The sequence below is a fragment of the Rhipicephalus sanguineus genome, chromosome 2 (genome assembly GCF_013339695.2).
Source record: "Rhipicephalus sanguineus isolate Rsan-2018 chromosome 2, BIME_Rsan_1.4, whole genome shotgun sequence".
Classification (NCBI taxonomy): domain Eukaryota; kingdom Metazoa; phylum Arthropoda; class Arachnida; order Ixodida; family Ixodidae; genus Rhipicephalus; species Rhipicephalus sanguineus.
Genome location: NC_051177.1, coordinates 84,418,653 through 84,434,483, shown reverse-complemented (window position 1 = coordinate 84,434,483; position 15,831 = coordinate 84,418,653). Strand labels below are relative to the sequence as shown.

Here is a 15,831-nt window from a genome sequence, read left to right as displayed (position 1 = left end):
TTGGCAAGCAACGAGTTAAGTGGTTAATTCTTTAAACCGATTTTTCATGTTCATTACGTAAGTGCACAGCTACTGCAAGATATGCGTTGAACGTTTCTCTGCAATGTTATCAATATTGTCAATAGGTGACTCAACAGTTTTTCATTATTTCGGTGATTTCAGAAAATCTGTACTCACAATATCTTTTCCCAGGCGTCTATTCCATGCTTCGTGCGTACCATGTCTTCCAGGGCACAGTGAACGAATCCATACTGAAACGAGAGAATACGGACATTTATTGTTGTTGCTTTGCATTGGGGCGAACAGTTAATTGTAGACTGACAAAGCTACCTATCAAATAGATACTCACTAAACGTACAGGTAGACTGAAAGCATCTAGCGCTACTATAATCAAAACACGTACACGCTGAAATTCACTCAACAAGAACAGACAGCCTAGCGGACAGAAGAAGCAAAATCGAGCTGTGTCTAGACAAGATGCCAACGTGGCGCGAGCGTCTTCTCCCCTCTCTTCCTCCTCCCCATGAACGGGTGGACTATAGTCGCATAGCCGTTCTCCGAAGAGGACACGTGTGGGCGTCTTATTTTGTTCTAGCCAGTAGTTAGCCACCACTACCAAGCTCTAGCCAAGACTAGCCGACATTATTAGCCACCAGTTTGCCACTACTAGTCAGTATTAGCGCACACAACAGAGGTTCTAAGAGCATGCTGCAGACTACTATGGCAGGACGGTGAGCTGTCAGTAAAAAAAAAATTATAATGAAGAAGCTACGGCTCCGAAGCAAGGTATTTGAAAAAAAATCTGGACACAATCACCTTAATCTTTGACTTAGGTGTCCGTTAGTGGCACTCGCACCTAGGCGTTCATGTGCCCTGGTCTACTCCTTGGGTGTATTCCTTCAGTGTATTCCTTCGATGTATTGCTTGGGTGTATTCCTAGTGTATTTCGTCGCGCGCTGCCAAAGCGGATCTCGGAGGCCACGTAGAAAGAAGCACGTGGTTGAGATCTGTGCCACTAGGTGGCACAACTCCAGATACCATAACGATCTCAGCTGCTCGCGAGAAAAGCGCGTGCTTTCTTCATTGAAACCTTTAATTATTTTCATTAATTATCCTGACAGTTAATTGACCCTTAGCTTAAGCAGCCTTATGCTTTGATATGATATGTATCCAATATAATTCTTGAACCAGGACTATCGATTTTGTACCATTTTATATTGTTATAAAACCATATTTCTGAATATTCGGAAAAACGGAAGTGAGTGCTCGATCGGAAGTGCTCGGAAGAGAAACAAGAGTGCCACTCGTCGCACAGGCCACTAAAAATGGGTACGTTTTAAGAGTACTATGCACTCTCCATTGGGACGGTGGCAAAGGTTGCGGCTCCGAAGCAGAGTACTTAATAAAGGGAGGGTGATAATGGCTGTTCATCAAGGGGCGCTCATTTCTGCAGCCCATGACCGAGCACGGCGCAGCGGGCGATGTTTCGAGTGTACTGCGCGCTCTACTATGGACTCTACTATGCTATTCAGAAAGGTGTGTTTACGTGTGTTTCGAAGAAATAGAGACAATAAAGAGCACTAGTTGCTGCACTATGGGAGAGCGGTAAGCTGTCTCTAAAGTGTTTTAGGAGGATCTGACCTATTTTGGCTGATGTAAAAGGTGTTTAGAATGGATGACAATTAAGGTAATTTGTACTATACTGTGGGAGTGGTGCGCTGTCGCTCGGACTTTTAAATTTGTTCACAAAAAAACGATTGACAATTTACAGTGCCGGAGAGGTTGCTTGAAGATAGCATTATTAAAGTGGCCCAACCTCTGCACGCAAGCCGCATATGCTACTTAGTAAGTGAACTTCGCTGTATTCTCAGTAAACTGTGAGACTATTTACTAAATATTTACTCCAGTTTGAAAATTGATGTGGCGTAAGGGAAGATACTCGAGAAGTTCTTTTCATGAAACGTTTATCCTTTACTCCATTAATTTGCAATCAACTGATCTGCGGAGATGAGCAGAGGGAAAGAACGGAGAATAGCTATGACACTAGCGCGGAAATGTCTTAAGGGGAATCAGTTGAGTGTAGTAGACACCGCGCACGCTGTTGGTAAACTTTATTATCTACGAATTTTATGTAAACTCAAAACTTGTTCCTTTATAAAAAATTATTTTTTGCCTCTTTCATCTGCATTGTGTTAACGGCTACGATGTGCAAGTCTGATTTCTGACCAAAATCGCGAACTGAACGAAAAAAAAAATTCAAAAAAGTAAAGGCTAAGCTAGGTCTTATGTTTACATTCAGTGTCTACTCCCGGTCTCCTAACTTACTTTCAGTTTCGGCTTCCGGTCTCTTAGTTGACATTGCTTCCACTTCCGGCGTCATAGTTCGAAATAAGACGCGACTGCTTCAAAAAGACTATAAAAATGTTAAATGTCCTCATTTCCTCATAGTCTAATGATTGAGTTTTATGACAATTTTTCTATGCTTCCTCCACTCTATGGAAGCAAGTCTGACTCGCGTCTGGTTAAGCCCCCTGCCTTTCCTTCTTCCCGATTCTTAGTATGACTCTCAATTTTATCGTTAAACGTTTTGTGCAGAAGGTGTAGGCAAGGGTGATGTAAGAGCATTAAACTTAAAGCGTTATGCTTAGTTCTTCTCTCTTCACTCATCACTACTTGCAGTTACACTGTGTCCATAAAGACAACAGCGTTCCATGTATTGAATGTGGTACAGCAGCATGAAGCTTTTAAAAGAATCTTTATCCTCGCATAGAAGCCACCTAGAAGCTTTGTGTCGACCGATTTTAACACTCTATGATAAGAATATTTTCGCTCTCTTTAATTCTCTTCGTTTCATTGTTTGCCTTCCTTTTCTTGGGGGGGGGGGGGGGTAAGGCGGTTGCGTTCTATGCGATATTCAACAGGGCTGTTGCCAGAGAAGCGTGACATAATATAGGTTAACCCAGCTACAACCACATCGCTCACTTTCGTACGCGGGCACGTTTTCGGAAAGTGTGTTTGCGAAATGTGAATGGGCTATCGGCTTATGCTTATACCGATTGTCACACATAAAAGCTGTGTGACCTCGGCGTAATATCACTTGTTTACGTATTACGATTGTTGACGAAGTTACTCTGGAGTCGAAAAGCAACGGCTTTCAGCTATTCCTTCTGCTATGAACACCGTAACATACAGCAGACTTCCCTCCCTGTCGACGCTGCCATCTTTTTTTTGCAGGCTTGCTTTTTTTATTGCAATATAAACTTGCCCTTAAGGCTTAATACTTTGTGTGTATAAAATGGCGTTAGATGTATTCTGTAAGAACAGCGTTTCATATGCATTGACGCAGTGTCTTGTGGAATCAGTTATCGCGTATCCAGCGGTCATAGCTTGTCGTTTGCTCATTGGATTTCTCTCAACGCGGCATTAGTAGAGATTCCAGCGGTTAAGAGCTCGCTCGTGAGGTGGGGGCTAAGTTTACGGCGCAAAATAAGATTTTTTTTGATGAATTATACTGTGGCTTCCACTAAAAATTTATGATAATGAAATTGTTAATGTTTGAACAAGAAACTTCGCGCTACCTCCGGCAGCTCTTAAGGGAGAGCGGCTCTGTTACACAAACTGCGCCGTAGGGGAATAAATGAATACAATTAGAATGCAATACAATTAAATTCTATTTACCGGCATAGAATAGAAAAATATTCTGGATGGGCTCCTAGACTAAAAGCGGCGAGAAGCAGCTTGACCGGGCCCTGCAGGAGACCATTTACATGGTAACATGTGACAGCATATAAATGTTTATAAAAAGAGTCATATTTAAACACACGTTCGTAAAGATATACACGTCATTACACAGGTAGAATAAAACATTCGTTACATTGGTAACCAACGACAATGGCATTCGTAATTTCATCTAACGTGCGGAGCGGACATCCGTTCAGAAGCGACGAAGGCCGCGAAGGCCGCGTCCGCTCGTGATGGCTACGATGGAGGGATTGCCGAACGTCACGTTCGCACACGCACGGTCTAAGCCTTACGATAGGCAGTGATGAAAAGACAGCCAAGCCGACCAAATAAAGGTTGTCTCTTCTTTTTCCTCGTTGCTGTGTATCAGTGTAAGAATGAGAGACTAACTTGCCCAATCCTCAACACTTACGATACGCGCTTCATTGTCAATCATCGTCAGTGATTTCTGTACAAGTCTCTCATCTCGCTATGGCTGTGCTGATTGTAAAGAGGCGATATGATGACCGCACAATATCGTCGATAATAACGATGGTCTCTGTCAGCGCAACGCAACAGATGGACTGACCTAAACAAAACAAAAAAATCAGGAGCTCTTTCCTTATCAGGAAAGGGGCGGCGTGTGCATGCCAAGCTTACCGATTACTTTTCTTTCTTTCTGTCGCCTTACGCAATGCTCCCTCCTAACTGTTTCCTTTCTCCATGCCGGGAATTAGACCTTCATCCACGTGCTTGGCAGCGCAACACTTCAGTTGCTACAGACAACAAAGGCGGTGATGCGTTCATATCCGGGCAACAATGAAGTGTGGCAACGTGAAATGACGAGTAACCTCGATAAAAGACCAGATTGCCGTATCATAAACGGTTGATCACCGACAAGCCCGCGATCGTGAGAGCACCAATTGTAGGAAAACGGCGCACTCGCAGATGCACACGCGACTGGCGCGCCTTCGAGGGCCGCATCTGTACGCTCGCCGGCGCCATGTTTTTTGTTCTTCGCGAACGACACCGCCACCGAAATCCGCGAGTCTTAACAAGCTTCGCTTTACAAAGGAAACCCAATGGCGAGCTTTCAATCTCCATCGAAGTAATGCACACCATCGTGCGCGCTTTCTCGCGGCAGTCACCCGCGTCCCCCGTAAAAACGCGCACGAGCTAGACGCGCGTCCGGTATTAGCGGACTTGCCGAGAGGTGGACACGCGATGTCTCTTCCGCAGCGCACGTGCATCGTACATCACTGGCAATGACAGATGCGGTGACCTATTTTGCTGGCGCTGGTGACCGGTACCCTTACAAAAATATGTTTAGATAGTCCATATAAAGTTTGTAGACATCTGTCTATAAAATCAATCGACGTTCTATAGCTGAGTTCTTTAGACTGGTCTATAGACAGTCTATGGAATAGTGGCCGCACTCGTTTTTATAGACCAGTCTACAAGAAAGTCTAAGTCTATAGACTGGCTATAGAAGGTCTGTAGATTGATAAAAATTCATGCGTTTAAACCAATGTCTGCAGAATGTCTATAAACAAAAGTCTATAGGCTCATATAAATCTACTTTGGTTTACTTTTGTCTATAATATATCCACAGACAAATGTCTGTAGATTATCCATAGGCTATTCCTATGACCCAGTATATAGAGTGTCTACGGACTTATTACCTCACAAATATACTGTGGTATACAGATTGCCTAGAGGCAGTTCCTGTAGATTAGTGATGTATAAATTTATCCCAATAAATTCTGGAAAAGAAAACGAGGCAAAGCACACAGAAAAGAATGACAAGCACAAGCGCTGACTTACAACAGAGCTTTAATCAGAAAAAGATACAAAAATATAAAAACTTACGACAAAGCATGCGCGAAAAACAAATGCAGACCCATTTTTGCATACAATGTAACGAAGCTACTTCTCCGTTAATAGAACTTTTACTAGACAGACAATTTATGGTTCATCAAACAAAGAAAATATGGAGTGGCAGGACCAATATTTGCCCCAATTTTTCTCACACAGATACAGCAACAAGGAGAGCGTGCACTCGCTTAACAAGTTTAATTGAACTGAAGCTCACATCGACCAACGATAATTTACATATACGTGGTGTGCTAGTTTGAGTGAATTAAGTTTGTAGTTGTATGTGTGTACTTACTGTTACTACCAGTTCGAAACGTGTTTCAGACAAATGAATTGCCTTACAGTGAGCCTCGTGTGCAAACCTAATGAACGAGCGAATGGGAATTTTTTCGAGGGCCTCGTTTCTTTGTTAGACACAACCAAATTAATCGAACAGACAATTAAGCCAGGGAAAGCACAGCGGACATTAATTGTCGTCTTTAAAGGGGCACTGAAGAGCAAAACGATTTTTCTCATATTAGTAAATTACTCTTTCACGATACCAAAACCACCACGCTTGCTGCGAGAAGATGCTTAGTAAGCACGAAAATACGCAAAAACAAAATGTGGGTGGCGACGCCACCTTGAAGTTTCCACACCATTGGCCGTGACGTTACATGTTTTGACGGCGCCTACTAGGGACTAGGTAGTTGCTAATCGGTAAAAATGAAGTACAATGTCCTCTGAGGGGGCCAGAGACTTGACATACCAAGTTTGGGGTAATATTATTGAGCAAATGGCGCCAAAATAAGATAAATACACTTTGAAATCAGCGACGTCACGCGGGAAGATTTCGGCGCGAAATTTAAAAATGAAACTTTGACGTTGGTTTTCTCCTCTATTAATAAACCTATGGTGGCGAAATCAACGACATTAGAGTACTCAGAGCCCAATTTATCGATCTAAACCGATTCATTGTTTGTCTTTAGTGTCCCTTTAATTGTAGTGTAGTAATAATGGCGTACGTTGAAATTGATTACAGTGGACGAAAACTCACCCTTTCCGTCCGTGGGATCTGAATCCACAACCTTCTAGTTACACGTCTGGCGCTTCCCCGTTTACTTCGTTGGGTACTTATGTATTTGTTATCCCTAGGAGTATCAGCCAGCACCGCACGTAGCCCAGGTGGCGAGTTTGGAACATTCATTTATGACAGAGGGCATCACGTGGCACTTGATCTTAGCACCACGTAATAATAATAATAATAATATCTGGGGTTTAACGTCCCAAAACCACGATATGATTATGAGAGGCGCCGTACTGGAGGGCTCCGGAAATTGGGCCACCTGGGATTCTTTAACGTGCACCTAAATCTAAGTACACGGGCCTCAAACATTTTCGCCTCCATGGAAAATGCAGCCGCCGCGGCCGAGATTCGATCCCGCGACCTTCGGATCAGCAGTCGAGCGCCATAACCACTAGACCACCGCGGCGGGGTCTTAGCACCACATACAGCTGACCAATAAACCCTCGCATGCTAACTTGATGCTTTAAGTCTACTGGGGCGACGCCCTCGCTGAATCTACGAAAGAAGGGGATCTTTTCGATCGTTTTGGTTGTGTATAAAAAAGAAACGAGGCCCTCCAAAAATCCCCTTTTTTTCTTTCATTCACCGCGAAGTCCTTGCCCCGGCTGACTTATGCCTCAAGTTCGCATGCGACGTTTTATCGGTCAGCTGCCGCCTCATGGAAAGATCGCGTGCCACATGACAAACTCTGGCAAAGAAAAGTGTTCCACACTCACCGCCTTGAGTACGAGTGGCACTGGCTAACACTCCAAGGGACTACACGTACATAAATGCCCAGCAAAGCGTACGGCGAAGCCCTTTCCGTCGTAGCTCAATCGGCTGAGCATCGGGCGTTTAGATACCATCAACGCAAAGGGCGATTTTCCGTTCACTTTATTCCATTTCAATTTAGGCCATTATTACTACACTACAGTTAAAGCCAACAATTAAACTCCGCTATGCTTTCCCTTGGCTAATCGATTCATTTGGTTGTGTCTGTACACACCCAAGAGCTACGATCCGTGACAGACAGACTAAAATCTTTAATATAGAACAACTACGTCCATTCTTTGCAAAAACGAGCGCGGCACCGTAGACGGCGACGCAGCAGCATGGCGTATGCATGACCGCGCCGTGTGTGTACATGTGTCTCTCTATCTGCACACCCGTCTACTTTTATAAAGTTGATTTGCACGTTAGTTAACTATAACCATGCTTATAACAATAATTGATGGGGTTTAACATCCAAAAACCACGATTATGAGCGACGCCGTAGTGGAGGGCTCCAGAAATTTTGACCACCCGGGGTTCTTTATACGTGCACCTAAATCTAAGAACACGGGCCTCAAGCACTTCGCGAGCCCTCAAGCAAAGCGACCGCCGCGGCCGGGATCCGATCTCCGCGACCTGTGGGTCAGCAGTCGAGCACCTTAACAACTATATATTTAGACCACCGTGGCGGGTAACTATGCTTACTGAACGATAACGTCTGTTGCATTTCCACCACAGAAAGGGTACGGGGCGACCAGTAATGTTTAAAAGCAGACTCAATTTTATAGTGACAAGGCATGTGCACGTCATTTCATGCAAGGATGCCGCATTGCATACAGTCAAGGAAGAAGGGCGAAACAACACAAGGCCTGCATAACGCAAGCATAGCATCGCGCAATGCAACGCGTATTCTTCAGGCTGTTTTTAGCTCTAATCGACGCACACGGCAACGGCTCCGCGGAAGCGTATAACGAACACCACAGAAGGCAGAGACACTAGTACAAGGCATACTTTCGTATCAAACACTTCCTCTTGCACACCATCTCTGTTATGGCAGCTCGCCGCTCGGACAATCTTACCTACACAAAGTCGTCATGCTCAGTCACGCGATTTGGCAACGTTCTTGAACTCACCGAAGAGCGATATTCGCTGTGGCGACAGTCTCGTCAAAAGACGCGCGCTTGTGATCTTGTTCAAAGCTTTGCGCTCGTTGGGGCTACGACAACACATGGCCGTCAACGATTCCATGTCAAACAACGATGCGTCCGTCCCGACACGCGGTGTAAGTACGTGTCCATTCCACGACTTCCAGCGACGATACCGGCACGTAATATTAATCAACGTGGTAAAAATACATGCGCGCAACAAACTTATTTCGGTATTACACAATGCGCTGCAAGAACTTCTTTTACAGCGACCCTCAAATGCGTCAACTGCCTGAACCAGCCTGAACGGCTTAAACGTCAGTGCGCCTGCGCGCCCCCTGCTTTGAACTGATTGGCTCTCGCTCAGCGAGCGATTTGAAACTGAGTTGCAGCTGCGCGCCCTCTTCCGTTCGTTTGCCGCACCGGTTCTCGCTTTTCTCCCCTTCCTTATCGTGTTCGCTCGCGCGCCTTCACGATTCAAGGCGAAACCCCATATGCGCAAAAATTCACGCGACAGCGACGAGCGATGCTATGAGCGACGAAACGAGCCGTTCGCGCGACGTGTTGCGTGGTCAATTTCGCGCGATCGCTCGGTTTTTCAGATTTGGAATCCGTCGCATGTCCGTCGCTCGTCGCCCGGAAGTGCTGTGCTCAAGCAGCCAATAGCAAAACACCGGAATAAGATGCATCAGTGACGTATTGCTGATTGCCGCCACTTTCTTATCGACGCACATCAACAACAACGTTCATCAACATGACCAACGGCGACGAGCGCAATGTTGACGTTGTTGAACGCGAACGCTGGGACCCGCGCCGTCTGTGACGCGGCTTGGCAGCACGTAGCAGCAGTGATGGGATCGAAAAAAATGCTGCAAGACAATGATAAACATTGTATGTACCATTATGCAACAAAACATCGTATTTTACATTGCATACCGCTGAGAACGGGCCACTTTTGGTACGAGTGAACGCCCTCATGCCAGCAACAGTGGAGATCGCTCGCCGAGGGCGTCGCGTGAATGGGGTTTGCACATCCAAGCGACCGCTTGCGCGAAGACGATCTACGTCGCGTCGCTCGTCGCTGTCGCGTGCATTTTCGCGTATATGGGGTTTGGCCTTCACGGCAGTGCCTCAACGAAAAAGCAACTTCTTAGTGGGGAGGCCGCTTCTGAGCGATTCTTCAATTGTATTTCCAGTGCTTGCTGTTTAAACATACCGTTCGTGGACCATTCGTGTACAGGATATGTAACGAACGGTCCGTTTTTGCTACTATCTGTAACAGCTGTTGCCCTCACGGCCGTGTCTGTGTGTATGATCACAAGCATGTGGAAAACTTGAGCCTTTGACAGCAAGTGTCCGCAGTGCCGAGTGATATCTCTGAAATTTGCACCGAGCCAGTGTCACCATCGATGCCTCGCCCTTAGGGCGATTCAGTTGCAAGTTCTTTCTTATTGATGTTCCCTGTTAATTTAAATTAATATATTCTAAGCGGGAGATGTAAGCAAGTGCATACACACATTATCAATTTGAAATCGCTTACTGAAACACGATTTAATATTACATTGCACGTCGTCGTAATGAAAACAGAAAAATGCATATTTGTTGAAGAACATCTTAATTAACATATTACCTTCTGAAAATGTCGTGAAAATGAACAAATATAATGAGCTAACGAAAGGGCCACAGCTAATTCGCAAAATAGTTTTAACAAAATTGGTTTCTGGGCACAGTGCTTCGTATATGAAAAGAATGGCGAAATAATGTATATTGAATAGTAACAAAAATGAAAGCACTGCAGTGGGCCCTGCTATTTGTGTCTTGAAAAAGAGCTGTTGTACTCTGTTCACTGTTTGCCCATCGTCCCGCTTCAAAGCTGCGATTTCCAGTGTTCCACGAAATACATTGCCCTTTGCATTGTAGCAGCGAAGGCGGAAAGAACCACACAGTCCTTGCAGTACATCCAGTCGGTGAGCCATAGAGTGAGACATACTTACTGGAAATTACATCTTTAGTTCTAATGTGAGCATGCGAGTTACGAGGGGAAAGATATATGTGCCATGTGCGCCAGAATGTGTTAATGAGATATACAAAAACGCATTCCCGCTCAATTTCACATTGCGGTTCAATTAATTAATGAGCCCCCTTAGTTCTTTTTAACATACCTTACAGCTAATTAGGCCCAATGGGGCAATAAGGAGTGCATGCTTAGATGTTATATAAACAAAAAGGTAGAAAAATTGCATAAAGTACACACGTCTGATAAAATTTCAATGAAAAACCTTATTTTCAGCAAAAAATTAAATAACTCCACTTTAGCTTCTGTCTTTAGACAGTCTATAGACTGGGATTTGACAATAGGAAATAACACCAATTTATCAACCTTTGTATATAGACAATCTATACACTGGGATTAGACAAAACACAAACTTCATCAACTTAACTTTTGTCTTTAGATTGTATATAGACTAACAATAGAAAAAAAAGAACCATACGCTTTTTAAAACTTTTGTTTATAGAAAATCTATAGAACGCAATTAGACAAAAGATGACACGCATTTATAAACTTTTGTCTATAGATTGTCAAAAGATTTTCTTTAGGCAAAATACTAAATCTACATAAAGGCGAACTCGACTACAAGAAGTCTACAGACACTCTATAGACTGTCTAAATCCATTTTTGTAAGGGTAGTGCGATGACGTGCTACGTATAGCGTGCCCTTCGGAGTGAACGGCCGGCAAGCGAGGAAAACAAAACAATGTAAGCCGCTTATACCTGGAGGCGTTGGAGGAGACGGCGAGTTGTAACGGACGCCGCTTTCCATAAGCTCATAGTGTATCGTAGCGAGCTTGGAGGTTTTGTATAAAAGGATCAGTGCAGCTATTCAACTGTGCGGTCCTTCCTTAGACAGCCCTTACACTGACAAAAAAAGTCTGATGGTCCGTCTGCCCTCAAATCCTTTTCGCTGCTGGCATGAGCGTTTTGTTCACTCCCTACTATGAACACACTATAATCCCTCTTGAGCTGCTATGTGTTTGCACTTCTCTGAGCGAAGTGCCCTGTAAATATGTAGCTAACATTTCCTATAAAATTGCGCTGCGCGCTTACTTACGCCGCTTAAAACTACTTGTGGGCTAGTTGGTTGGTCATATTCACGATAAACGGCAGCGCACGCTGGGTTAAGACAGAAACACAAAACACGAAAAAAAGGACGACACAAGCGCTGAACTTCAACTGATCTTTATTGACCACTACAGTTGCTTAAATAGCATCTTGTTGCGCATGCGTGTAGCATCTGGCAGAGCAAGTTCAATAGACAATCCCATGAGCAACAAAACCCAGAAGCCGCGATCAAATCACAAAGCAAAAGCGAAAGATTACAAAAAAACCGATAAACCCAACACCAAAAACCAAACCACATCACGTGTTAATACCTAAAAGCTTCCGCTCTTTTGAAGATAGAGCAACCGATGGGCAGCTAATGCAGTCTTCCCTCCTTTCCAAAATTTCTGCCGCTTCTAAAATTTCACGTGCAATTTTGCCTTTTTCCCTACACACCACCTTCGTGTTGCCCAACATGGGTGCGCAACATGGGTGCCATTCACTGCAGGGACTGCGGCTGCGCACCCATGTTGGGCAACACGAGGGTGGTGTGTAGGGAAAAAGGCAAAATTGCACGTGAAATTTTAGAAGCGGCAGAAATTTTGGAAAGGAGGGAAGACTGCATTAGCTGCCCATCGGTTGCTCTATCTTCAAAAGAGCGGAAGTTTTTAGGTATTAACACGTGATGTGGTTTGGTTTTTGGTGTTGGTTTTATCGGTTTTTTTGTAATCTTTCGCTTTTGCTTTGTGATTTGATCGCGGCTTCTGGGTTTTGTTGCTCATGGGATTGTCTATTGAACTTGCTCTGCCAGATGCTACACGCATGCGCAACAAGATGCTATTTAAGCAACTGTGGTGGTCAATAAAGATCAGTTGAAGTTCAGCGCTTGTGTCGTCCTTTTTTTCGTGTTTTGTGTTTCTGTCTTAACCCAGCGTGCGCTGCCGTTTATCGTGAATACTTACGCCGACCGTTTCGCGTCGATCTCATCTTGTTCACCAATCGAGGCGAGACGCGGTCGTTCTCGCCAGATTTGTAACACGCCTGGTGGCTGCCAGAGCGCTGTTCCAACGCCTCCTGGCTGTTCCTTTTGGCCAGCGAAGTATCGTAATGGCGATGCTGCGTCGTGCGTCTATCAACACTGTTCGAGGAGCCCAAGCGCCAAGCTAAGCCTCGTTCCTGCTGCTAATAATACAACTTTGAAATGTTTACGGCATGTGTAATAGATTTCTGCCACAGCCCTTGTAGAGCACATCAACAATGTGGAATGAATGAATGAATGAATGAATGAATGAATGAATGAATGAATGAATGAATGAATGTTTCGCACATGCTTATTCAAGCTAATGACATGCTTACGCACTTCGTCACAGCGCTACGTTGGGTCTCATGGACCTTAGTTTTACCTAATTCGCCTGCGCCGTTGCTTCCTTGTTCTTCGCTTCAAAGCTGGGCCACTGGTGCGCATTTGTTTCGTGCGTTCGCATAGCAACGACCATTTGCCGTGGGTCACCAACGCACCCTTTCTTCCTCCTCGTGGTCGATTAGGATCCGACCTGCAGCGGTCGCTGTGTTCTCCAAGGGAAGCGGTCAACAAATCGAGCAGCACTCACTGGTTCATATCGACCAAGATTAAAATAATAAGATAATGGAACGCCAACGGTAATTGCAGCTGGTATTTGATGTGCATCTCTCAAGTGATGAGATCAGCTAAATGCATGGCAATGCTTTTTGCAGAATTTGTAGCGTAGCGCATCGCCGGATAACTGCATTCTATTTATACGGCTCATCAGCTCGAGTGTAAACTTGACATCTTTCGGCAAAAATACTTTTTTTCCCCGCATGGCTGTGTATTTTCGGGACGCCATAGGCAGACCGAGCGTTTCGATCTTCAGGGAACAACTTCAACAAGAAAAACAACGACAACAACAGCAAAATAAACAACAAAACAGCGGCGAAACAACGACGGCGACTAGAAGCAGCTTATGTGCGTATATTCACGTAACAGCAGATAAAATACAATATTTTCGTGGTTTCATATTCACTATGCCTTTGCGATCATACAAGGCGAACGGACGCAGATCATGCTTACAGGAAAAGCGACCCCCGAAGCGCAGCGACGTCAGTTCCATGTACTTAATAAAGATGTACGGTCGTTATATGAAAAAAGTGGCCATTGTCACTCCTTCTGAATGCAGGTTAGGGTTTCGTCGCTCTAACGGGCACTACATATAAAATCACTTAGATGCGTCGGCATCTATACACCTCATGTTTGAAAGTGTTATATGATCACACAACCGAGGTATCGAATACTGCTTTGTAAAGTGGCCAAGCCTACACAGACAAAGAATTCTACTCCGGTGACACGCAATGACCATAGTAACCAACGCGCTCCTGACATATTATGGCTCCAGCAGTAACATTGTTATTATGTGACATCGTAACGCCTTGGTTGTCCAGACGCTGGAAGTATCGCTGAGAAGGAATCCATAGGACGAACAAAGCCGTATAATGGTTTGGCGATATGATTACGAGACTACGCGAGCTTGCATGAGCAGTCTTTTCGTCATCAGCCTCGAGGTTGCCCTGTGAGCACGCAGTTTCGACGACATATAGACCTCGCAAGGGTAAAAGAAATATGACGGCAGCCTGTAAGCGCACTGCTGCCTGTGTGAGCAAAGTTCTTTTTAGTAACGCTCAACAAAGAAGACATGTTTGGGTTGCGGCAGAAAAGACCGCAGTAAACGAAGTACGCCTAAGCCACCTGAATCCGAACATCACATTGTATTAAAGTACATGATTATGAGAAACATAATACGCGTAGCTCAGCCCACCGTGGTGGAGTTTCGATTATATAAAAGTTCCACCCACGCTCCCGTGAACCTTGAGGTTGACAAGAAAGTAAGAAGAAAATAATAAAGCGGAGTTGAAACACATTGCTGTCACAAAAAAAAACAAGGGAAACTGGTAGGAAACGGTACAAAATAGTGCGCGTCTGCTTGGTGATGGCGTGCAACGTAAAGGGGTGAAGAGTAGAAAGATGTGGTTTGGTTGCAGGGGATTCTAGGAAGGCCACGATGCATTGTTACTATAGTATAGGCGGTTGACAAAAACAAAAAAAAAAACGCTTTAATAAATATGATAGAGCCGCCGATGACGTCTACGTCGCCTGCAGGTGGCTGACTTAGTGCGGGATGCCATATGCCATGGTAAGCAGGCTTTCCTGCAGGTTAGAGTATTCCAAGTTATGTAAGGTCTTTGTTGAATTATTAATGGCTACCCGACAGGTTAAACCAAATGTGATACTGATTATGTATGAGGCGACGCGCGATGTCCATATTAACTGAGCTTGCGGGCGAAGGAACCACACAACACTCACTAGATTAATTTTAAGCATTCCACGCGCTGTGGGAATCGATGGAAATGGGCTATCTATGGTCGTCTATAGGATTCTTCCAAGCGGTGCCAACTTGTTTGCGTAAATCGTGTTTAGTTGAGTGCACGGCGCAAACGCGATAGTTTGCACTGTGGCAGTTCGGCGCAAATCGATACGTCATGGAGATTGTTACCTATCGTGAAGACATTTAACGGGTTTGAGTGAGAGGAACGTGAGTTACGAGGTGATCTGCGAATAAGTTTCATGCAATATCCCGCACTCAGACTTGCATGATATCGCAAGTATTGTAGAATCGTATGCTTTCATCATGCGGTTGTATGTTAAGGTAATGATTGTATTTAAACTCTGGCGAAGCAACGGTGCAGCGGGATCAAGCTGGTGCAACGACGATTTTGCGTAGCGTCAGCTGTGCTAGAAATGCACTGAACAAATACAGATTTCTCCCAAAGATGATGCAGTATATACGCAATGCACAAGCTTAATGCGCACGCTGCAACGAGGGAAGAGTGCTGGAGTCTTACACGTAATGCCTACTACACATCTCAAGCGCGACCTCGATACAATATGACATGCACGTGGTAGTGGCTTAATCTGTACAACGCTACGTTTTGAGCCACGATTCGCACGCATACTCCGCTCATTAACAATAGTTTGCTGCCAGTTGAAAATGAAATGAGTGCACTGTTTGATATAATCTAGGCCACTGGGCCTGCACACTATATGGGCGTCTAGGATAACATTTTGGTATTCTGATACTGAAGCACACCTGGTTCGAGAGTAT

General features: G+C 44.7%; 1 protein-coding gene across 1 annotated transcript in view; it reads right to left on the bottom strand.

Annotated features, from left to right (window-relative positions):
- The window catches only part of LOC119383259 (guanylate cyclase soluble subunit beta-1), a 182,885-nt gene that overhangs the window by 80,927 nt on the left and 86,127 nt on the right, over window positions 1-15,831 (bottom strand). Inside the window, exon 2 of the mRNA XM_037651321.2 lies at window positions 178-251. Coding sequence (XP_037507249.1) covers window positions 178-251 — 74 coding nt within the window. The remainder of the gene's footprint in view (window positions 1-177; window positions 252-15,831) is intronic.